General features: G+C 47.3%; 1 protein-coding gene across 7 annotated transcripts in view; it reads right to left on the reverse strand.

The window, feature by feature from the left end:
• The window catches only part of LOC109905862 (roundabout homolog 1), a 524894-nt gene that overhangs the window by 123640 nt on the left and 375857 nt on the right, over positions 1 to 25397 (reverse strand). For all 7 annotated transcript variants that reach the window (XM_031795449.1, XM_031795451.1, XM_031795447.1 and 4 more), the window contains one exon: positions 9714 to 9871. In XM_031795449.1, coding sequence (XP_031651309.1) covers positions 9714 to 9871 — 158 coding nt within the window. The remainder of the gene's footprint in view (positions 1 to 9713; positions 9872 to 25397) is intronic.

The raw sequence follows: 25397 nt of genomic DNA on the forward strand, positions 1-25397 counted from the left end.
TTTGTTTGAAGTATCATCATGTTACTGTTTGTTTGAAGTATCATCATGTTACTGTTTGAAGTATCATTATGTTACTGTTTGTTTGAGGGAGGGCTTAACAACTAAAGCACTGGGACACTCACAAAGGCACAAGGTCAGGTCATGTCAGACCACGTAGGGCAGAAAGAGGGAGGTGGACTGGAGATCCCATTGAGGTCCCATAGGGCCGTTGACATGAGGATCCACTCCATCAGTTTTCCCACCTCTGCGTGGAGGTAGCACTGTCCCATTCCTCTCAGGCATATTTAGAGGGCCTGGGCAACAGGGGGCCTCTGGAGTGGGCCAGTGTGAATGGAGAGGCCTTCCTTTCTCTCTGCACCTTTCTTTGTCTCTGTGTATATCACCTCCACAGGAGGCTGCTGAAGGCAGAAACAATCTGACCATTCTCCTGCATCACAGGGAGATGGCTCTATCCCAACAACGTCTTTCGGTAATGATGATAGTGTGAAACCCAGACTCAGCATGCGTTGTGGCGGCATTCATGCAACATTTCATTTTCTAGACCGATAATGACCCTCAACTACTAAACAAAAGAGTGGGAAGACAATGCAGGGCATGTCTGCAGTTTGTCCCATTGCTGACTGATTCCCTCCATACAGCAACATCAAATTAGTTCCGCCTCAAACTGTTGAGCTGGATGCCTTTTTGTTCTGTTCCATTATAAGGCCTTCATGCCCTTGACAGACCTGTTTTGCACAGGTGTGACAAATGCCTCCATCTGCTCTCAGTGGAGTAGCGGTTTGACAAAGAAAAATACCCTTGCTGTGTGTCTGTTTATTGACTGTGGCAGCTGTTTCACCACAACAGCCAGTGCAGAGATCTCAGTGTGAATAGACTATAAAGCATTTCACCGCCTTGTTCACATAGCTTTCTAACATAGAGACAGGGATGGCAGGGCTAACATAGATAGGAGGAGTCAGGGGGCAGGGCTAACATAGATAGGAGGAGTCAGGGGGCAGGGCTAACCTAGATAGGAGGAGTCAGGGGGCAGGGCTAACATAGATAGGAGGAGTCAGGGGGCAGGGCTAACATAGATAGGAGGAGTCAGGGGGCAGGGCTAACATAGACAGGAGGAGCCAGAGATGGCAGGGCTAACATAGATAGGAGGAGCCAGGGATGGCAGGGCTAACATAGACAGGAGGAGCCAGGGATGGCAGGGCTAACATAGATAGGAGGAGTCAGGGGGCAGGGCTAACATAGATAGGAGGAGTCAGGGGGCAGGGCTAACATAGATAGGAGGAGCCAGGGATGGCAGGGCTAACATAGATAGGAGGAGTCAGGGGGCAGGGCTAACATAGATAGGAGGAGTCAGGGGGCAGGGCTAACATAGATAGGAGTAGCCAGGGATGGCAGGGCTAACATAGATAGGAGGAGCCAGGGATGGCAGGGCTAACATAGATAGGAGGAGTCAGGGGGCAGGGCTAACATAGACAGGAGGAGCCAGGGATGGCAGGGCTAACATAGATAGGAGGAGTCAGGGGGCAGGGCTAACATAGACAGGAGGAGTCAGGGGGCAGGGCGAACATAGACAGGAGGAGTCAGGGGGCAGGGATAACATAGACAGGGGGAGCCAGGGGCAGGGATAACATAGATAGGAGGAGTCAGGGGGCAGGGATAACATAGATAGGAGGAATCAGAGCTCTCTTCTCTTCTTCATCCTGTGATGTCTGATGTCTCTGACTCTCTGGTGTTTAATATGCTCCCACTTTTCATGTCTCCTCTTTTTAACTCACACCCATCCCGTCCCAACCTATTCCACCCCAGCCCATCCCATCCCAGCCCATCCCATCCTATTCCACCCCATCCCATCCCACCCCAGCCCATCCCATCCCATCCCATCCTATTCCACCCCAGCCCATCCCAGCCCATCCCATCCCATCCTATTCCACCCCAGCCCATCCCAGCCCATCCCAGTCCATCCCAGCCCATCCTATTCTACCCCAGCACAGCCCATCCTATTCCATCCCAGCCCATCCCATCCTATTCTACCCCAGCACAGCCCATCCTATTCCACCCCATCCCATCCCAGCCTATTCCAAGATGGCGTAGCAGTCGGACGTGTGTTTGTCTTGTCCCCTGCTAATAGTCTGCAAATAGTCTTTTTTTAGTTTCTTTCTATTCTGCCCTTGAGTTGCGTTCTCATGCAAAACTAGACAGATAGCTAACAACTAAGTCTTCAATAAAACTCCCAAGGCGTGACTTTTCTTGAATGAATATATTGAAAACGTTTATGTTGTGAAACTGCAAAATACAGAAAAGAATATACTTTAGTATTCAATTCAAATCGACCTTGTAGCTGTACATTATACCTTTCAAATTGAAGTTGCATGAAAATACTAAGCACGTGCCAAGGTACCATGCATCTGGCATGATGCCAAACCATGTGGCTAATTGTTACTCATATGGTAATTGACTAACTCCATTCAATACTCTAATAATGTACAACCATCTCGGTACAATAACAAAGCATATTACACTAGAAAAAGTAACAAAACTACAGTATTCTATATTTTACATGACGCACGAGCAAAGTAATACAGCTAACGACATACATGAAAGGCATTGCAATTTGTGTGACTAAATGCAACCAACCAACATTGATATGTAAGCAACTCTATCAATAACAAGATTATCATCACTAGCTAAATGCTTGAATCGAATTTAAAAACATATATTTTCAGAGGCTGAAGCGTGACAAGAAATAACTACACTGAAAGACCTGCACCGTAGCGTTGTTTTTAGCCGCTTCTATGCGTGAAGAACAAATTCTCTACTTCCTGTTTGCGTACAGTCTTTCTAAGTACCAGAAAGCTCCACTAGGGGGGCAAATAACACCATGGAACACAATGAAAATCCCTCTTAACCATTGTAATAAAATGATCTGTTACCTTGTAACAGGATGGCAGCACACTTTCGTATATATTTCAATCTCACTTTCCATCTAAGAACTAAATATACTTTCCTGCAACCCGCCTCCCCCAATGTGGTACGGATCTGCTATTTTTTATACCTTTTAACTGGAACCTCCATCAGAAGCTAGCCAGCAAGCTAGCTACTTGCTAACTGTCATTGTTAGCCACTGCTAGCGGTCTTCACCTTTAGCTCGGACACCAGCCAATTACCTGCCAGTCTGCACAGCGCGATATCAACCCAGAGCATATCGGACTGCTCTGGACCATTACACCAGATCATCGCAGCTAGCTAGCTGCAACTGAGTGGCTATTGTGGGCTAAAGCCTCTTGTCCCGAAGCAAGCACCAGTTAGTCTTGAGCTAGGCCCATCTCCCGGCCAGCCGGCAGACCAGCTAATTATTGGGCTACAATAATGGGTCCACGGTCAAACGACCACCCCTCATCAATGTCAAACGCTCCCTAAAATACTTCAGTGAGCAGGCCTTTCTAATCGACCTGGCACGTGTATCCTGGAAGGATATTGACCTTATTCCGTCAGTAGAGGACGCCTGGTTGCTCTTTAAAAGTGCTTTCCTCACCATCTTAAATAATCATGCCACATTCGAAAAATGTAGAACTAAGAACAGATATAGCCCTTGGTTCACTCCTGACTTGACTGCCCTTGACCAGCACAAAAACATAATGTGGCGTACTGCATTAGCATCGAATAGCCCCCACAACTTTTCAGGGAAGTCAGGAACCAATATTCACAGTCAGTAAGGAAAGCAAAGGCTAGCTTTTTCAAACAGAAATTTACATCCTGTATTACTAATTCCCAAAAGTTTTGGGACACTGTAAAGTCCATGGAGAATAAGAGCACCTCCTCCCAGCTGCACACTGCACTGGGGCTACGTAACACTGTCACCACCGATAAATCTATGATAATTTCAATAAGCATTTGTCTACGGCCAGCCATGCTTTCCACCTGGCTACTCCTACCCTGGTCAACAGCTCTGCACCCCCCGCAGCAACTTGCCCGAGCTCCCCCTCCCCCCACTTCTCCTTCACCCAAATACAGATAGCTGATGTTCTGAAAGAGCTGCAAAATCTGGACCCTACAAATCAGCTGGGCTAGACAATCTGGACCCTCTCTTTCTAAAATTATCCGCCGCAATTGTTGCAACCCTTATTACTAGCCTGTTCAACCTTTCTTTCGTATAGTCTGAGATCCCTAAAGATTGGAAAGCTGCTGCGGTCATCTCCCTCTTCAAAGACCCAAACTGTTACAGACCTATATCCATCCTGCCTTTCTAAAGTCAAGTTAACAAACAGATCGCTGACCATTTCAAATCCCACCGTACCTTCTCAGCTATGCAATCTGGTTTCCGAGCTGGTCATGGGTGCACCTCAGTCACGCTCAAGATCCTAAACTATATTATAACAGCCATCAATACAAGACAATACTGTGCAGCCGTCTTCATCGACCTGGTCAAGGCTTTGGACTCTGGGTTCAATTCTCGGGTTGACTCTTTTCTCTGTATACATCAATGATGTTGCTCTTGCTGCGGGTGATTCTTTGATCCACCTCTATGCAGACAACTCCATTCTGTATACATCTGGCCCTTATTTGGACATTATGTTAACTAACCTCCAAATGAGCTTCAACGCCATACAACACTCCTTCCGTGTCCTCCAACTGCTCTTAATTGCTAGTAAAACAAAATGCATGCTCTTCAACTGATCGCTGCCCGCACCCGCACTAGCATCACTACTCTGGACGGTTCTGACATAGAATATGTGGACAACTACAAATACCTAGGTGTCTGGTTAGACTGTAAAATCTCCTTCCAAACTCACATTAAGCATCTCCAATCCAAGTTAAATCTAGAATGGGCTTCCTATTTCGCAACAAAGCATCCTTCACTCATGCTGCCAAACATACCCTCGTAAAACTGACAATCCTACCGATCCTTGACTTCGGCGATGTCATTTACAAAATAGCCTCCAACACTCTAGTCAACAAATTGGATGCAGTCTATCACAGTGCCATCCATTTTGTCACTAAAGCCCCATATACTACCCACCACTGCGACCTGTATGCTCTCGTTGGCTGGACCTCGCTACATATCCGTCGTCAAACCCACTGGCTCCAGGTCATCTATAAGTCTCTGCTAGGTAAAGCCCCGCCTTATCTCAGCTCAACACCCACCCGTAGCACGCAGTAGCAGGTATATTTCACTCATTAAATATAAGCATTTCTCCCTCATTAAATATAAGCATCAGCCGTCAGATTAGCTTAACGATCACTGTACCTGTACATAGCCCATCTGTAAATAGCCCACCCAACTACCTCATCCCCATATTTACATTTTTTTCCCCTTTTGCACCCCAGTACCTCTACTTGCACATCATCATCTGCACATCTATCACTCCTGTGTTAATTGCTAAATTGTAATTATTTTGCCACTATGGCCTATGTATTGCTTTATCTCCCTAATCTTGTTCTCAACCGGCATACATGGTTAAATAAAGGTGAATTAAAAAAAATAATAATAATTATATCCCATCCCAGCCGTTCCAACAAGTCCACGTAGAGTGCTGGAGTTCTTTGAAGAGCCTCCTCAGCTGTTATCCACATGCATGTCCTCCCGTCACCTCTCATCTCTTCCCTGTCCCAGCTCATCTTCCCTCTGGCCCAGCCTCAGCTCTAATGCCATACCACTGACACATCCACTCTGACGGGCATACAGCACAGGGCATCACACTGCTTTCGATTGGCATTCACAGATCAGCCCGTCCATTCACCCGTCCGTCAGCACAGTCCATTACACGTGGATGGCCCTGGTTTATGTGTAGAGCCGTTTTAAGTGTCCATGTGGGACCAGTCATTCTGTAAGGAAGGGACACATCCCACACAGCACTGTTAAATCTCTCCCTAACCAGACAGTTGTTGTGTGCTGTCATTCCTTCCCAAGGCCCAGCTCTGCAGAATTCAGGCTATGGACATCACCAGTCAAATACTAGTTTACAATGAAATTTCACAGATCACTACAGATAATGACACACACAACACAGAGAGGATGTTATTGTGGAAATAGCATATAAACAGCAGGGCTAGCAAAATGTGTTCTGTTTCAACAGAGTGAAACCTCATTATGGGAAAGGCCATGTGTATGATCACTGGGGAGTTAGACACACTGGGCAGTCAGACACACCTATGATCACTGGGCAGTTAGACACACCTATGATCCCTGAGCAGTTTGACACACCTATGATGAGTGGACAGTTAGACACACTGGGCAGTTAGACACACCTATGATCACTGGGCAGTTAGACACACTGGGCAGTTAGACACACCTACAATCAGTAGACAGTTAGACACACTGGGCAGTTAAACACACCTACAATCAGTGGACAGTTAGACACACTGGGCAGTTAGACACATCTACGATCAGTGGGCAGTTAGACACACCTACAATCACTGGGCAGTTAGACATACCTATGATCACTGGGCAGTCAGTTAGACACACCTACGATCAGTGGGCAGTTATACACACCTACAATCACTGGGCAGTTAGACATACCTATGATCACTGGGCAGTTATACACACCTACAATCACTGGGCAGTTAGACATACCTATGATCACTTGGCAGTTAGACACACCTACGCGATCAGTGGGAAGTTAGACACACCTACAATCACTGGGCAGTTAGACATACCTATGATCACTGGGCAGTTAGACACACCTGCTCTGCTCTGTCCTCAAACCACCTCTCTAGAGCCATTGATTGATGAGGGTATTGTTACCATGCTGATGAACAGTGTGTGTGTGTGTCTGTGTCTGTGTCTGTGTCTGTGTGTCTGTGTGTGTGTGTGTGTGTGTGTGTGTGTGTGTGTGTGTGTGTGTGTGTGTGTGTGTGTGTGTGTGTGTGTGTGTGTGTGTGTGTGTGTGTGTGTGTCAGCCTGACTGAGCCTGAGAGTAAGGGTGTAGCTGGGACTGGGTCAGGGGAGGGGCATTATGGGCCAGGTGTCTTTGAGTGAAGCAACCCTGATGACAGGAGAGAGCAGGCTTTGTTCTCACATAAGGAGAAATGACAGGTCCCGACAAAGTTACAGTGGCAAACACCCACCCACTTACACACACACACACACACACACACACACACATGTAATGTTGTGCATATGCAACCACAGCCAATAAACTGGCTCCGAGGTGCTTATCAGTAACTGCTGGCTGAATTCAGAGACAGATAAGATTCGATTCAATTTCCACGAGATTATGCGCTTTCAATTATGCTGTGAAACTGCCAGCCGCTTCTTTTTAATCTTCCCCCAGTGCAGCTAGTGGGCAGCTGAGGGCGGGGGACAGGCTATCACGCTGTTTATGAGTAAGAGCTGTGAATAGGAGAACACCCCAAGGCAGTGTTCAGTCATGTCAATAGTACTGAACACATCCATGGCTGGGCGTTCTGGGCTCAGGATGGAGCTGTATCAGCTGTCATGTCAATAGTACTGAACACATCCATGGCTGGGTGTTCTGGGCTCAGGATGGAGCTGTATCAGCTGTCATGTCAATAGTACTGAACACATCCATGGCTGGGCGTTCTGGGCTCAGGATGGAGCTGTATCAACTGTCATGTCAATAGTACTGAACACATCCATGGCTGGGTGTTCTGGGCTCAGGATGGAGCTGTATCAGCTGTCATGTCAATAGTACTGAACACATCCATGGCTGGGTGTTCTGGGCTCAGGATGGAGCTGTATCAGCTGTCATGTCAATAGAACTGAACACATCCATGGCTGGGTGTTCTGGGCTCAGGATGGAGCTGTATCAGCTGTCATGTCAATAGTACTGAACACATCCATGGCTGGGTGTTCTGGGCTCATGATGGAGCTGTATCAGCTGTCATATCAATAGTACTGAACACATCCATGGCTGGGTGTTCTGGGCTCAGGATGGAGCTGTATCAGCTGTCATGTCAATAGAACTGAACACATCCATGGCTGGGTGTTCTGGGCTCAGGATGGAGCTGTATCAGCTGTCATGTCAATAGTACTGAACACATCCATGGCTGGGTGTTCTGGGCTCATGATGGAGCTGTATCAGCTGTCATATCAATAGTACTGAACACATCCATGGCTGGGTGTTCTGGGCTCAGGATGGAGCTGTATCAGCTGTCATGTCAATAGTACTGAACACATCCATGGCTGGGTGTTCTGGGCTCAGGATGGAGCTGTATCGGCTGTCATATCAATAGTACTGAACACACCCATGGCTGGGTGTTCTGGGCTCAGGATGGAGCTGTATCAGCTGTCATGTCAATAGTACTGAACACATCCATGGCTGGGTGTTCTGGGCTCAGGATGGAGCTGTATCAGCTGTCATGTCAATAGTACTGAACACATCCATGGCTGGGTGTTCTGGGCTCAGGATGGAGCTGTATCAGCTGTCATGTCAATAGTACTGAACACATCCATGGCTGGGTGTTCTGGGCTCAGGATGGAGCTGTATCAGCTGTCATGTCAATAGTACTGAACACATCCATGGCTGGGTGTTCTGGGCTCAGGATGGAGCTGTATCAGCTGTCATGTCAATAGTACTGAACACATCCATGGCTGGGTGTTCTGGGCTCAGGATGGAGCTGTATCAGCTGCATGTACCATAACATGCCCAGAGAGGAGCACAGTGTCATGATAAAGTACATAGGAGGAAAATGGTTCTAATTACCGCTGGTTGTCTTTATGTAAACAGAGTTGCAGTTTGCTGTTAATTGTCCAGACCATACTGTAACGTTGGCTAACTGATCCCTTCAAGGCCTGGGGCTAATCATCCTTACTGATCAATTCGGGGCCTGGCTAATCATCCTTACTAATCCCTTTGGGGCCTGGCTAATCATCCTTACTGATCTCTTCTGGGCCTGGCTAAGCATCCTTACTGATCCCTTCTGGTTCTGGATAATCGTCCTTGCTGATCCCTTCTGGGTCTGGCTAATCATCCTTACCTATCCCTTCTGGGCATGGCTAATCATCCTTACCTATCCCTTCTGGGCCTGGCTAATCATACTTACTGATCCCTTCTGGGCATGGCTAATCATCCTTGCTGATCCCTTCTGGGCCTGGCTAATCATCCTTACTGATCCCTTCTGGGCCTGGCTAATAAACCTTACTGATCCCTTCTGGGCCTGGCTAATCATACTTACTGATCCATTCTGGGTCTGGCTAATCATCCTTACTGATCCCTTCAGGGCCTGGCTAAATCATCAGCCTACTGGCCAAATGTCCAATGTGATTTTAGTAGCAAATGGTAGACTGAAGAGTCAAACATGATTCAACATCTGATCATAACCCACGCAGATCCATGTTTTTACTATCCTCTTCTCTGTCCATCCCTAGCAGCTGACTGAAGCTCCATCCACCCTACACACTCAGCCAGTCAGAACGAACAAACACACCATCACTTCTCCACCATTCACTACACTCTGAATTAAAACAGATGAATTGGTGGCTGGTCTTGAACGCTGTATAAATCAGATAGAGAGGGAACGTCTCCAATCCCTCAGCGCTGCGGAGACCAAATTTCCTCTTTTTCAGAAACTTTTTCATTTCATCATAGTAGTGAGTGTTTGTTCTACTGGCTGATGTTACTCAGCAGGATCCTAATCAATGTTGATGCTTGACTAATGAACCAAGACTAATTATGAGACTCGCTCATTAAATGTTACAACAACTGCAGTTTGCTGAACATAACAGCTCAATCTCACACACAACCAGTTCCACTCACAGTGATTCGTTCATCTCTGTCATCGATGTTGGCACTGTCCTTCTTCCATGATATGCTAGGTTCAGGATGCCCGCGAGGGGGCATACACTCTAGGACTGCAGGCTCGCCCGCTGCCACCATCACATCTGCAGGATTCTGTCTGAAGTCATCACGTAGTACTGCAGAAAGAGATGAAGAGAAACGGGTTACCGTGAGTTCAGCAGGGGCAGAGATGAGCTTTGACACAAAGGGCATAACACCAAAACCAGCTACTCCAGTTAGACAGGACAGTAGATTTGACATACCTCACTCAGATGCATTGTACCATCTACAGACCACAGCACAGATCTGCAGCAACAACATAATGACAAAAGGAAACCGCTACTGTGTTATCATAACCTATAATTGAGTACTGTCACCGATTCGTCACCACGTGGACATGGCCACAGTGACCACTTCTATCAGAGGAGACTATACAGGACCAGGGATCGTCATACCACAAACGGCTGGACCACTGGCCACAGATTGGAGTGTCTTCCCCTACCCACAAGGCCTTGTTGACAATGAGATAAACATGTGTGCATTCACACATGAGCGGCTTTGACCATTCATCTCTCCTCTTTACCACCTCACACTGTCTCTCTGTGTCAGCCTAATGAGTGTGTGAGTGACACACTTTGACCTATCATCTCCCCTCATTACCACCTCACACTGTCTCTCTGTGCCAGCCTACTGAGTGTGTGAGTGACACACTTTGACCTATCATCTCCCCTCATTACCACCTCACACTGTCTCTCTGTGTCAGCCTAATGAGTGTGTGAGTGACACACTCTGACCTATCATCTCCCCTCATTACCACCTCATACTGTCTCTCTGTGTCAGCTTAATGAGTGTGTGAGGGACACACTCTGACCTATCATCTCCCCTCATTACCACCTCATACTGTCTCTCTGTGTCAGCCTAATGAGTGTGTGAGTGACACACCCTGACGTGGGGTATAAGAACCGCCTCCAGACACACACATCATCCCCTCTTCATCATCGCGTCACTTTCACTTCCTGTTTATCCACACAACCCTGACACTGACTGGACTGAATGACTGAATGGAGCCTATGTTTGCATTACAACCCATCTACAGGTATTGCCACTTCAAACACAGCTGTTGTACAGGGTTCACAACCGGATTGGGAAGCGCTGTAATATAAACCACTCCCCTCGCTGACATCAGACCCGCTCCTATAGTCACTCAGAGATGCATTTTCCCAGTTAAAAGGCCCATTAGTGTGGGGGTGTAGGAGCTTGTGCATCCCTGTCTAATGTCTAATGGATGAGAACAACAGCGGCTGAGCTAATGTGACAGAGGGAAATGCTGTTTGAATGGGAACAATGATCCGTGAGCTGTCTCATTCATCTTGACAACAGCATGATAGTATCACAGCATCATATACACACTACGGACATTAGAGACAGTGTCCTTTATCTTGACTATATGAATAGAACACAAACCACATCCTATATTCTACAAAGTGCACTACTTTTGACTAGACTTGTCATCAAAAGTAGTGCACTTAGCACTCTATGAAATGTATACCCCAGTAACTCAGTCCAGTTACAATATGGAAAAGTATGTATGTCACAGCAGCATTGTAAAAGCTGAGAGGCAGGATGGTTGTGGGCTGCAATCAGAGGGTCAGAGCCTAGCTAAAGCCTAGCTCTGCCTCCCCAGCGGTAGTGTTGAAGATAAACTGGAGAGATTTATGAGAGGACAGAAGGTAATGAAAAACCGACAACCCTCCATCTATAGATGGCGTGCCAGTAATCACTTTCCCAGCTCGGGTGTATCTGTCTGTACACACACAAAACATGTTCTCATAAACTACAGGCTGAAATTCTACTCAGCCTAAAGTATGCAGGGTCAGCACAATGTGTACCTGTGTATGATGGTCCTGGCTATGAGTTTATGAGTGTTTGTGTATGGAAAGGAAAGGGGGATACCTAGTCAGATGTCCAACTGAATGTATTCAACTGAAATGTGTCTTCCACATTTAACCCCACCCTTCTGAATCCCCTCTGAGGTGCGGGGGGCTGGCTTAATTGACATCCATGTCATCGGTGCCTGGGGAACAGTGGGTCTTGCTCAGGGGAAGAATGACAGATTTTTAACTCGTCAGCTCTGGGATTTGATCCACCTTCCGGTTACTGGCCCAAAGCTCTAAGTGGACCCTGTATGTGTCTATACTCATGTGAATGTGTGTGTACGTGTGTGTGTGTGTTTATGAATCTGTATGACTGTGTACGTGTGTGTGTTTCTGAATCTGTGTGACTGTGTGTGTGTGTGTCTGTGTGTGTGTGTGTGCGTGCGTGCGTGTGTGTGGAATATGACCAGACTATTCTCCTCTCCACCATCTCATTGTCATGCCCCTGAACCTGCTCCTAGTCACCATGGTGCACCTCCTCCCCCTCCCTCCACCTACTCCACCTGAACCTGCTCCTAGTCACCATGGTGCACCTCCTCCCCCTCCCTCCACCTACTCCCCCTGAACCTGCTCCTAGTCACCATGGTGCACCTCCTCCCCCTCCCTCCACCTACTCCCCCTGAACCTGCTCCTAGTCACCATGGTGCACCTCCTCCCCCTCCCTCCACCTACTCCCCTGAACCTGCTCCTAGTCAACATGGTGCACCTCCTCCCCCTCCCTCCACCTACTCCCCCTGAACCTGCACCTAGTCACCATGGTGCACCTCCTCCACCTCCCTCCACCTACTCCCCTGAACCTGCACCTAGTCACCATGGTGCACCTCCCTCCACCTACTAACCCCTCAACCTGCTCCTAGTCACCATGGTGCACCTCCTCCACCTCCCTCCACCTACTCCCCCTGAACCTGCTCCTAGTCAACATGGTGCACCTCCTCCCCCTCCCTCCACCTACTCCCCCTGAACCTGCTCCTAGTCACCATGGTGCACCTCCTCCCCCTCCCTCCACCTACTCCCCCTGAACCTGCTCCTAGTCACCATGGTGCACCTCCCTCCACCTACTAACCCCTCAACATGCTCCTAGTCACCATGGTGCACCTCCTCCACCTCCCTCCACCTACTCCCCCTGAACCTTCTCCTAGTCACCATGGTGCACCTCCTACACCTCCCTCCACCTACTCCCCCTGAACCTGCTCCTAGTCACCATGGTGCACCTCCTCCACCTCCCTCCACCTACTCCCCCTGAACCTGCTTCTAGTCACCTCCTCCACCTCCCTCCACCTACTCCCCCTGAACCTGCTTCTAGTCACCTCCTCCACCTCCGTCCGCCCCACACAGATCAAAGATAGGCTCACGCCAGGAAACATCAACTACCTGACAGCCAACAAATTCCTGCCTAAACCCTTTAAGCACTTAATTGGCCATCGCTGAGATACCCCCTCTCCCTCTGCCTGCTCCTTGTAGCATGAGGGAGGTAGTTTCTGTATGGCAGTGGGGAGGGGAACCCAATCCTCCTGTAGGAATTGGCTTTCAGATGGAGATATATGGGAGGTAATGGTATCTCCAGGCTTCTCTGGCTAATCAGGGGACCCTACACCTTCTCATGTACAGCAGCAGAAAACACAAGTCTCCACATGCGGTGTACCTGACTCTAAAGCAATGGGATTTGTATATTTCTTATCTCTTGTTGGTAGTCAGAGGTGTTGTTGATGACAATATAAGCCTCCATGGAAACGCAGGTTTGCAAAAGGAATGTAAAAAATAATTGTTTGCACACAAGACGTATTCTAGCTTGGCAAAATACTCTTAGTCCTCCACATAGCCTAACAACACTCCAGCTGAGTTGTGAATGTGCTCATGAGCGCGGGTCAAAAGAGGCAGGGTAGTCCCGCTGAGAAAAAGGAGGATATAAACATAAACATCAGCTTCACTAGAACACTGGCTCCATCTGTACAGGCAAGGCCAGCCGGATGGAAATATCCTGATCAGAGATGTTGTGTGAGTCAAAGCCTTGACAAGTGCCGCAAAATCCTCCCACTGAAAGATAGCTCTTCACACTCCAAACGATAGCAAGTCTACATGAAGAGAGACACTCTCCTCAGCTAGAGAACACTAGAGGAGAGGAGACTAGAGAACGGACACTAGAGGAAAGGAGACTAGAGAACACTAGAGGAGAGGAGACTAGAGAACGGACACTAGAGGAAAGGAGACTAGAGGACACTAGATTAGAGGAGAGGAGACTAGAGAACACTAGAGGAGAGGAGACTAGAGAACGGACACTAGAGGAAAGGAGACTAGAGAACACTAGAGGAGAGGAGACTAGAGAACGGACACTAGAGGAAAGGAGACTAGAGGACACTAGATGAGAGGAGACTAGAGGAGAGGAGACTAGAGAACACTAGAGGAGAGGAGACTACAGAACAGACACTAGAGGAAAGGAGACTAGAGGACACTAGATGAGAGGAGACTAGAGGAGAGGAGACTAGAGAACAGACACTAGAGGAAAGGAGACTAGAGGACACTAGATGAGAGGAGACTAGAGAACGGACATTAGAGGAAAGGAGACTAGAGGAGACTAGAGGAGAGGAGACTAGAGAACGGACACTAGAGGAAAGGAAACTAGAGGAGAGGAGACTAGAGAATGGGCACTAGAGGAAAGGAGACTAGAGGACACTAGATGAGAGGAGACTAGAGAACATTAGAGGAGATGAGGCGAGAGGAGAGGAGACTAGAGAACGGACACTAGAGGAAAGGAGACTAGAGGACACTAGATGAGAGGAGACTAGAGGAGAGGAGACTAGAGAACACTAGAGGAGAGGAGACTAGAGAACAATAGAGGACAGGACACTAGAGAACAGTAGAGGAGAGGAAACTAGAGAACAATAGAGGAAAGGAGACTAGAGAACAGTAGAGATGAGACCTGATAACACTGGAGGAGAGGAGACTAGGATACAGTAGAGGAAAGGAAACTAGAGAACAGTAGAGATGAGACCTGATAACACTGGAGGAGAGGAGACTAGGATAAAGTAGAGGAGAGGAGACTAGAGAACAGAAGAGATGAGACCTGATAACACTGGAGGAGAGGAGACTAGGATACAGTAGAGGAGAGGAGACTAGAGAGACTTTTAACTGGATTCTCTCTGGGTATGGAGTGAGATGAAGCGAGAGAGAGAGGGAGAGAAGGGGAGAGAGAGAGGAAGGCCAAAGGAGAGCTGTCATCCTCTAGTGTTTAAAACAACACAACCAAGTGACCTCCAATCCTCCTCTACATCCCTCACTCCCCCGCCTGGCTCGCTGTCCTCTCTCCTACCCCCCCGACATCTTCCCTCAACAAACACAGCTGATTACTGCACATCACACAGCGCAGCGGACAACCCTGGCAACCTGTATGGGGAGAAACATAATTGTACAAGAGAGAGGTGGAGATGGGGAAAGAAATAAAGAAAGAGAAAAATGGATTAGGGACTGGAGCGAGCCTCTAACTCTTTCTCCAGAACCCCAGTCAGATCCGGAGCCTTGCCAAGAGAGGCTGGCTCTGGTTCCCTGGTCTCTCTGTGAGATCCTCTGTCCCTGTTCTGATTTGAATGGGGGGAGGGATGGCTCTGCTGTGTGCTGTCCTGTATGTTTTTGGAATAATGAGCATCCACTTCCATTCTGCCTCTCTCCCCCTCCCTACCCCTACCTCATTTGAGCCTACAGCTGTCTCCTATGAGATAGTGTTTCCTGGGCCATTAACAGGGAGGCCAAGCACAGTTTGAATGGGTGTGAGTGTGTGTATGTGTATGTATGTATGTATGTATGTATGTATGTATGTATGTATGTATGTATGTATGTATGTATGTATGTATGTATGTATGTATGTATGTATGTATGTATGTATGTATGTATGTATGTGTATGTGTGTGTGTGTGTGTGTGTGTGTGTGTGTGTGTGTGTGTGTGTGTGTGTGTGTGTGTGTGTGTGTGTGTGTGTGTGTGTGTGTGTGCGTGTGTGCATGTGTGCGTGTGTGTGTGTTCCCTGCATGTCTTAATATGTGGGTATGGGCTAGAGTCACACAGGTCCCAGCATGAAGCCTCCTCTTTGTCCTTCCTGGCTTTTCTCACTGTGCTGCTGATGTGATGATTGGAGGGAACAGCATGCCTGTCAGTCAGACAGTGTCTTTCTAAGGGCATTGGAAGGTATTCTCTATAGCTATAAAGCATCTATAAACGACTATCTTTTTACAAAACAATATTATCCCCAATAAAATGTAATTATTACAGAAATCGTGTGTGCTAATCAATCTACTATCTTTCCCTGTTCAGAATGGTGTAACAACATGTTGCAATGAGTTATTTATTAAGAGGAAACTCTGATCATTTTGACAAACAGCTGGCTGAGGAGAGAGAAGCCATTGGTAGGATGCTGCAAGGCTTCTGTCTGGTCTGCAGTGGGACACATCTTCATGGCTCTGCCTGGGTCTGGCTCTGCTCTAACTGTCCAGACCTGACCAATCACTCCCCAGGTTTACAGTAGCACGCTGGGGCTGAGCACAGGCTAACTCAATTAACTATGATCATCTCCTATAGTCGAGACTCGCTTAGACAAGGTTTTCAACTAGCCCTCCCTGCTCCCCAAACTAATGGGTGCCCCGCCCATATGCACACACACACACACACACACACTTTTTCTATCCTGGGGAAATTGAAACCAGATGCTGAAATGTCAAATTTAAATGAGATTCCCGTGCTGTGCCTGCGACATAATGAAAATGAAGACTCAATGCGGCACACAAGCCTGAACGGAAAGATCAAATGAGTATTGTTGAGAGGAAATTAAAGGGATTACAGTCAATTTCCCCAAATAATCTACACAAGTATTGAAAAAACGTCCCATTGGGGAACTTAAAAAAACAATAGTCAGAGTGAACTTGACAAACCAGAGAAGAAGAAACAATAGTCAGAGTGAACATGACTAACCACAGAAGAAGAAACAATGGTCAGAGTGAACATGACTAACCACAGAAGAAGAAACAATAGTCAGAGTGAACATGACTAACCACAGAAGAAGAAACAATAGTCAGAGTGAACATGACTAACCACAGAAGAAGAAACAATAGTCAGAGTGAACATGACTAACCACAGAAGAAGAAACAATAGTCAGAGTGAACATGACTAACCACAGAAGAAGAAACAATAGTCAGAGTGAACATGACTAACCACAGAAGAAGAAACAATAGTCAGAGTGAACATGACTAACCACAGAAGAAGAAACAATAGTCAGAGTGAACATGACTAACCACAGAAGAAGAAACAATAGTCAGAGTGAACATGACTAACCACAGAAGAAGAAACAATAGTCAGAGTGAACATGACTAACCACAGAAGAAGAAACAATAGTCAGAGTGAACATGACTAACCACAGAAGAAGAAACAATAGTCAGAGTGAACATGACTAACCACAGAAGAAGAAACAATAGTCAGAGTGAACATGACTAACCACAGAAGAAGAAACAATAGTCAGAGTGAACATGACTAACCACAGAAGAAGAAACAATAGTCAGAGTGAACATGACTAACCACAGAAGAAGAAAAAGATAGAAAGGGAAAGTATCCAACATTGACAAGAGAGAGGAGAAAGCTTGAAGGACAGAAGTCTCTTGTTGCTTGTCCTGGAAGGGAAGTGAATGTGTTGTACTGTGCTGGTCGCTCCTCCTCTCCTCTTGTATTTACGAGGTTAGTCTTGCTCCTGATAAAGTTAACAAATTGTCTTGATTTGGGATTGGCGGGGCTCCACAAGGCAGGGCTGTACGTCGCTGGCCAAACATGGCGGCCCATAAGTAACAGAGGGATTAGAGGTGGCGCAACAGAGAGAGGAGAGAGACTCCACAGCAAACAATGAACATCTGAAATGAGTAATCGCTTCCAGATGTGCATGCAGCTACTTTAGGCTAGGGGTGCTTTCAAAATGGAGTCTAACTAGCTCGCATGAGCTCATTCTGAAAGTGACTTCCACCCAGCATCAGCCAACCACTGCTGCTCTGATCAAATTTTGGGTGTCGCCAGTGGCTGGGGCGGCTGTCAATCATCCTCCATCTGACTGTCTGATGAAGAGAAACAGCTAGGCAGATCGTCTAACATGATCATAGACACTGTTCAGGGAATCCTGAACATGGCCTTTCACCGATAGGCGTATTAATTGTATGTTATTACTGTCTGTCAAACAACTGCCCTGTGTCCACTGTCCTGTCATGTATCCTGTGGTAGAATGTACGTTAGGATATGAGCTGAAGATGGGTAGGCCTACTGTGAGGCACCGGAAAGACCGACCACCCAGTGGAAGGCTGTGTTGCCTATCATATCCATCTCTCTCACCAGAGTGATGATTTAACCAGCAGGACGGTTCTCCACTCTCTATTTCCACCTCTCACTCACTTCACCTCCCCTCTCTCCTCCTCTTCCCCATTCATCATCACAGAACTAGCTATTTTTCCACATTATATGACTTATTCTGATCAGGGCCCAGGACAGAGATGATTACTATACCAAATGCATGTGATCCTTCTATCAATCTGATAAACAGTGTGTTTGGTTTTGTGTAATAGAAGCAGGGAGGTTGTGGACTAGGGAGGCATTGAGACTGCTGGTGAGTGTTGTTTAAGCTGTTAACCCAGGGCTGGCCAGTTCTCTGCTAGGCTGTGCTGTGTAGTGAGAGCTCCCATATTGAAACTCTCCATCTCCCCTCCAGCGCTGCCCTATGGTTCCCACACCTCCTGCTCTTTCAGCAGCTGATCCCCTTCTCTTTGCCCCCAGCTCCAACTCTCCCAACAGTTTACATCAAAGAGAGGTTCCCATCCATGGTGTGGTAAAGCCCTGATCCCCCAAACCCCAGGCTGGTGGGGCAGTGTGGATGAAGCCAATTTGCCAAAGGTACAGTGTACATGTGTGTGTGTGTGTTTGTGTGATGTGTGTTTTAAAGCCCTCACACAGCCCCAAGGCTGTCTTCTCATCCCTCTGTCTCCCTCCATCCCTCACCCCTTTCCTCCCTCCTGACACCACCACCAGAGAGATGATATTGGACATGGCAGCTTCCTGTTTCTCTATTTCTCTCGTTCCTGTGCCATGCAGAATGGTTCTTACCATCACCACACTCACAGTAGAATGGCTCTTACCATCACCACACTCACAGCAGAATGGCTCTTACCATCACCACACTCACTGCAGAATGGCTCTTACCATCACAACACTCACAGCAGAATGGCTCTTACCATCACCACACTCACAGCAGAATGGTTCTTACCATCACCACACTCACAGCAGAATGGTTCTTACCATCACAACACTCACAGCAGAATGGCTCTTACCATCACCACACTCACTGCAGAATGGCTCTTACCATCACAACACTCACAGCAGAATGGCTCTTACCATCACCACACTCACAGCAGAATGGTTCTTACCATCACCACACTCACAGCAGAATGGTTCTTACCATCACAACACTCACAGCAGAATGGCTCTTACCATCACCACACTCACTGCAGAATGGCTCTTACCATCACCACACTCACAGCAGAATGGCTCTTACCATCACCACACTCACAGCAGAATGGCTCTTACCATCACCACACTTACAGCAGAATGGCTCTTACCATCACCACAGAATGGTTCTTACCATCACCACACTCACAGAAGAAGAGCCATTCTGCTGTGAGTGTGGTGATGGTAAGGGGAGCGGGTTTGGCACTTGGACTGTGTTGTGAGAGTTTCCAGTCCAAGCCCTGTGCTGGTACCCTGCATGGCAGATGGCTGCCTGTGCCTTTTTGTCACACAGCAGAGGGCATCTCCACTCTAGCCAGGCATACATCAAGGCTGGAGAGAGACCAGGGAGGCGGGACTGGCAGACTGCAAACCTGGCTCACACCACCTCATCTCTTTAGCCCCCCACCACCATTACAACACATGCACACACACACACACACACACACACACACACACACACACACACACACACACACACACACACACACACACACACACACACACACACACACACACACACACACACACACACACACACACACACACACACACACACACACACACACACACACACAGCCAATTAAGCCACTGATACCCTTAACAAAGAGTTGCATTCTGTTTTGGAATGGGTGGCCAGTAATAAACTGGGCCTGAACATCTCTAAAACTAAGAGCATTGTATTTGGTACAAATCATTCCTTAAGTTCAGGACCTCAGCTGAATCTGGTAATGAATGGTGTGGCTGTTGAACCAGTTGAGGAGACTATTACTTGGCGTTACCTTAGATTGTAAACTGTCCTGGTCAAAATATATAGATTCAATGGTAGTAAAGATGGGGAGACGTCTGTCCGTAATAAAGAGATGGGCAGAGGTCTGTCTGTAGTAAAGAGATGGGGAGAGGTCTGTCTGTAGTAAAGAGATGGGGAGAGGTCTGTCTGTAGTAAAGAGATGGGCAGAGGTCTGTCTGTAGTAAAGAGATGGGGAGAGGTCTGTCTGTAGTAAAGAGATGGGGAGACGTCTGTCTGTAGTAAAGAGAAGGGGAGACGTCTGTCTGTAGTAAAGAGATGGGCAGAGGTCTGTCTGTAGTAAAGAGATGGGGAGAGGTCTGTCTGTAGTAAAGAGATGGGGAGAGGTCTGTCTGTAGTAAAGAGATGGGGAGAGGTCTGTCTGTAATAAAGAGATGGGGAGAGGCCTGTCTGTAGTAAAGAGATGGGGAGAGGTCTGTCTGTAGTAAAGAGATGGGGAGAGGTCTGTCTGTAGTAAAGAGATGGGGAGAGGTCTGTCTGTAGTAAAGAGATGGGGAGAGGTCTGTCTGTAATAAAGAGATGGGGAGAGGTCTGTCTGTAGTAAAGAGATGGGGAGAGGTCTGTCTGTAGTAAAGAGATGGGGAGAGGTCTGTCTGTAATAAAGAGATGGGGAGAGGTCTGTCTGTAGTAAAGAGATGGGCAGAGGTCTGTCTGTAGTAAAGAGATGGGGAGAGGTCTGTCTGTAGTAAAGAGATGGGGAGAGGTCTGTCTGTAGTAAAGAGATGGGGAGAGGTCTGTCTGTAGTAAAGAGATGGGGAGAGGTCTGTCTGTAGTAAAGAGATGGGGAGAGGTCTGTCTGTAGTAAAGAGATGGGGAGAGGTCTGTCTGTAATAAAGAGATGGGGAGAGGTCTGTCTGTAGTAAAGAGATGGGCAGAGGTCTGTCTGTAGTAAAGAGATGGGGAGAGGTCTGTCTGTAGTAAAGAGATGGGGAGAGGTCTGTCTGTAGTAAAGAGATGGGGAGAGGTCTGTCTGTAGTAGAGAGATGGGGAGAGGTCTGTCTGTAGTAAAGAGATGGGGAGAGGTCTGTCTGTAGTAAAGAGATGGGGAGAGGTCTGTCTGTAGTAAAGAGATGGGGAGAGGTCTGTCTGTAGTAAAGAGATGGGGAGAGGTCTGTCTGTAGTAAAGAGATGGGGAGAGGTCTGTCTGTAGTAAAGAGATGGGGAGAGGTCTGTCTGTAGTAAAGAGATGGGGAGAGGTCTGTCTGTAGTAAAGAGATGGGGAGAGGTCTGTCTGTAGTAAAGAGATGGGGAGAGGTCTGTCTGTAGTAAAGAGATGGGGAGAGGTCTGTCTGTAATAAAGAGATGGGGAGAGGTCTGTCTGTAATAAAGAGATGGGGAGAGGTCTGTCTGTAATAAAGAGATGGGGAGAGGTCTGTCTGTAATAAAGAGATGGGGAGAGGTCTGTCTGTAGTAAAGAGATGGGGAGACGTCTGTCTGTAGTAAAGAGATGGGGAGAGGTCTGTCTGTAGTAAAGAGATGGGGAGAGGTCTGTCTGTAGTAAAGAGATGGGGAGAGGTCTGTCTGTAATAAAGAGATGGGGAGAGGTCTGTCTGTAATAAAGAGATGGGGAGAGGTCTGTCTGTAATAAAGAGATGGGGAGAGATCTGTCTGTAATAAAGAGATGGGGAGAGGTCTGTCTGTAGTAAAGAGATGGGGAGAGGTCTGTCTGTAGTAAAGAGATGGGGAGAGGTCTGTCTGTAATAAAGAGATGGGGAGAGGTCTGTCTGTCATGGTCAAAATATAGATTCAATGGTTGTAAAGATGGGGAGGTGTCTGTCCGTAATAAAGAGAGGCTCTGCTTTTTTGACACCATACTCCACAAAGCAAGTTCTGCAGGCTCTAGTTTTATCTTATCTTGATTATTGTCCAGTCATATGATCAAGTGCTGCAAGGAAAAACCTAGTTAAGCTGCAACTGGCCCAGAACAGAGCGGCACGTCTTGCTCTTCATTGTAATCAGAAGGCTGATATTAATACTATACAAGCCACTCTCTCTTAGCTAAGAGTTGAGAAAAGATTGACTATGTCACTTCTTGATTTATAAGAAACAATGTGTTGGAGATTCCAAATGTTTTGCATAGTCAACTTACACACTGCACTGACAAACACACACTTACCCCACTAAACATGCCACCAGGGATCTTTTCACAGTCCCCAGGTCCAGACCAAATGAAGTAAACATACAGTATTATACAGAGCCATGAGTGCACGGAACTCCCTTCTATCTTGTAAAGAGCAAATGAACAGCAAACCTGGTTTCAAAAAACAAATAAAGCAACACCTCACAGCACAACGCCTCTCCCCCATGTGACCTACTTGTTGTGTGTATGTACTGTATGTGTTACTGATAGATGAACACATACACACACATTTAAAACATAAACATGTAGTGTATATAAATGGTAAAGTCTGTAATGTCTTTTTGGTTATGTGTTGGACTCCAGTAAGACCAGCAGGCAGTTTGGAGCAGGCAGTTTGGAGCAGGCAGTTTGGAGCAGGCAGTTTGGAGCTGGCAGTTTGGAGCAGGCAGTTTGGAGCAGGCAGTTTGGAGCAGGCAGTTTGGAGCAGGCAGTTTGGAGCAGGCAGTTTGGAGCAGGCAGTTTGGAGCAGGCAGTTTGGAGCAGGCAGTTTGGAGCAGGCAGTTTGGAGCAGGCAGTTTGGAGCAGGCAGTTTGGAGCTGGCAGTTTGGAGCAGGCAGTTTGGAGCAGGCAGTTTGAAGCAGGCAGTTTGAAGCAGTCAGTTTGGAGCAGGCAGTTTGGAGCAGACAGTTTGGAGCAGAAAGTTTGGAGCAGGCAGTTTGGAGCAGGCAGTTTGAAGCAGGCAGTTTGGAGCAGGCAGTTTGGAGGAGGCAGTTTGGAGGAGGCAGTTTGGAGCAGGCAGTTTGGAGGAGGCAGTTTGAAGCAGGCAGTTTGGAGCAGGCAGTTTGGAGGAGGCAGTTTGGAGCAGGCAGTTTGGAGGAGGCAGTTTGGAGCAGGCAGTTTGGAGCAGGCAGTTTGGAGCAGGCAGTTTGGAGCAGACAGTTTGGAGCAGGCAGTTTGGAGCAGGCAGTTTGGAGCAGGAAGGGAACGTGTTAGTTAACTGTGGTGGAAACACATCATCAGGTTCTATGGTTTCTAACCACTCTCATTATGTATTCAGTACTCTCCTCATCAGAGATTGGCTGAGGTGAATCCAATATACAACTTGATCCAATGGCATTCCTCCTGACGGCGCCCCGGGAAGTTTTACAGAGTCATCAAACAACAACCAGGATAAAGGGATGGTAAATAAATACCTTTATACGAATACCAGCCTTTCAAACTACATTGTCCAAGCAGGTAGATAGTTTGCTAAAGTAGTGGCAACATTGTAGAGAGCACGTTCTCAAGGGCCTTGTCAGGGATCTGTCAATAAAGAAAGACAAGTGTGTATATTCAGTAGGATGTGTCCTTATCTAACCTGCTGGGCTGGGCTTTATAACAGTCAGGATAACTTGAAACCATCAGTTCATAAGTACATCTGCGTGAATGTTCCTTCTAAGCTCTAAAATAAATAACACATCACCACTAATTATTTTTTGGGGTGAAGGGACTACTGTTCAGATTTTTTTTGAGGGGAGGGACTACTGTTGTGAGTTTTGGGGGGAGGGACTACTGTTCAGATTTTTTTGGGGGGGAGGGACTACTGTTCTGATTTTTCTGGGAGGAAGGACTACTGTTCAGATTTTTTTTTTGGGGGGGGACTACTGTTGTGAGTTTTTTGGAGGGGAGGGACTACTGTTGTGATGTTTTTTGGAGGGAGTGACTACTGTAGGAGTGACTACTTTTTTTGGGGGGGGGGGGGGGCTAACGATTTTGCATAATTGCTGGAAGAAATATGACAGAATATGTTGACTGTGTTGGCCAGTAGCCCCAGTCGCAGCCCACTACTCACTTGTGAAGTGAGCGAGAGAACTCCTGCTTTGTGCACACACAATATACTGTACCAGCACACACAGTACACTGCACTACCAGCACACACAGTACACTGCACTACCAGCACACAGAGTACACTGCACTACCAGCACACACAATATACTGTACCAGCACACACAATATACTGTACCAGCACACACAGTACACTGTACTACCAGCACACACAGTATACTGTACTACCAGCACACACAGTACACTGTACTACCAGCACACACAATATACTGTACCAGCACACACAGTACACTGTACCAGCACACACAGTACACTGCACTACCAGCACACACAATATACTGTACCAGCACACACAGTACACTGTACTACCAGCACACACAGTACACTGTACCAGCACACACAGTACACTGTACCAGCACACACATTACACTGTACCAGCACACACAGTACACTGCACTACCAGCACACACACTATACTGTACCAGCACACACAGTACACTGTACCAGCACACACAGTACACTGCACTACCAGCACACACAATATACTGTACCAGCACATACAGTACACTGCACTACCAGCACACACAGTACACTGCACTACCAGCACACACAATATACTGTACCAGCACACACAGTACACTGCACTACCAGCACACACAGTACACTGCACTACCAGCACACACAATATACTGTACCAGCACACACAGTACACTGCACTACCAGCACACACAGTACACTGTACAAGCACACACAGTACACTGCACTACCAGCACACACAATATACTGTACCAGCACACACAGTACACTGTACTACCAGCACACACAGTACACTGTACCAGCACACACAGTACACTGTACCAGCACACACATTACACTGTACCAGCACACACAGTACACTGCACTACCAGCACACACACTATACTGTACCAGCACACACAGTACACTGTACCAGCACACACAGTACACTGCACTACCAGCACACACAATATACTGTACCAGCACACACAATATACTGTACCAGCACACACAGTACACTGTACCAGCACACACAGTACACTGTACCAGCACACACAGTACACTGCACTACCAGCACACACAGTACACTGCACTACCAGCACACACAATATACTGTACCAGCACACACAGTACACTGTACTACCAGCACACACAGTACACTGTACTACCAGCACACACAGTACACTGCACTACCAGCACACACAGTACACTGTACTACCAGCACACACAATATACTGTACCAGCACATACAGTACACTGTACCAGCACACACAGTATACTGTACCAGCACACACAGTACACTGTACCAGCACACACAGTACACTGTACCAGCACATACAGTACACTGTACCAGCACACACAGTACACTGCACTACCAGCACACACAGTACACTGTACCAGCACACACAGTACACTGTACCAGCACATACAGTACACTGTACCAGCACACACAGTACACTGTACCAGCACACACAGTACACTGCACTA

This window comes from Oncorhynchus kisutch, linkage group LG18 (genome assembly GCF_002021735.2).
Source record: "Oncorhynchus kisutch isolate 150728-3 linkage group LG18, Okis_V2, whole genome shotgun sequence".
Lineage (NCBI taxonomy): Eukaryota > Metazoa > Chordata > Actinopteri > Salmoniformes > Salmonidae > Oncorhynchus > Oncorhynchus kisutch.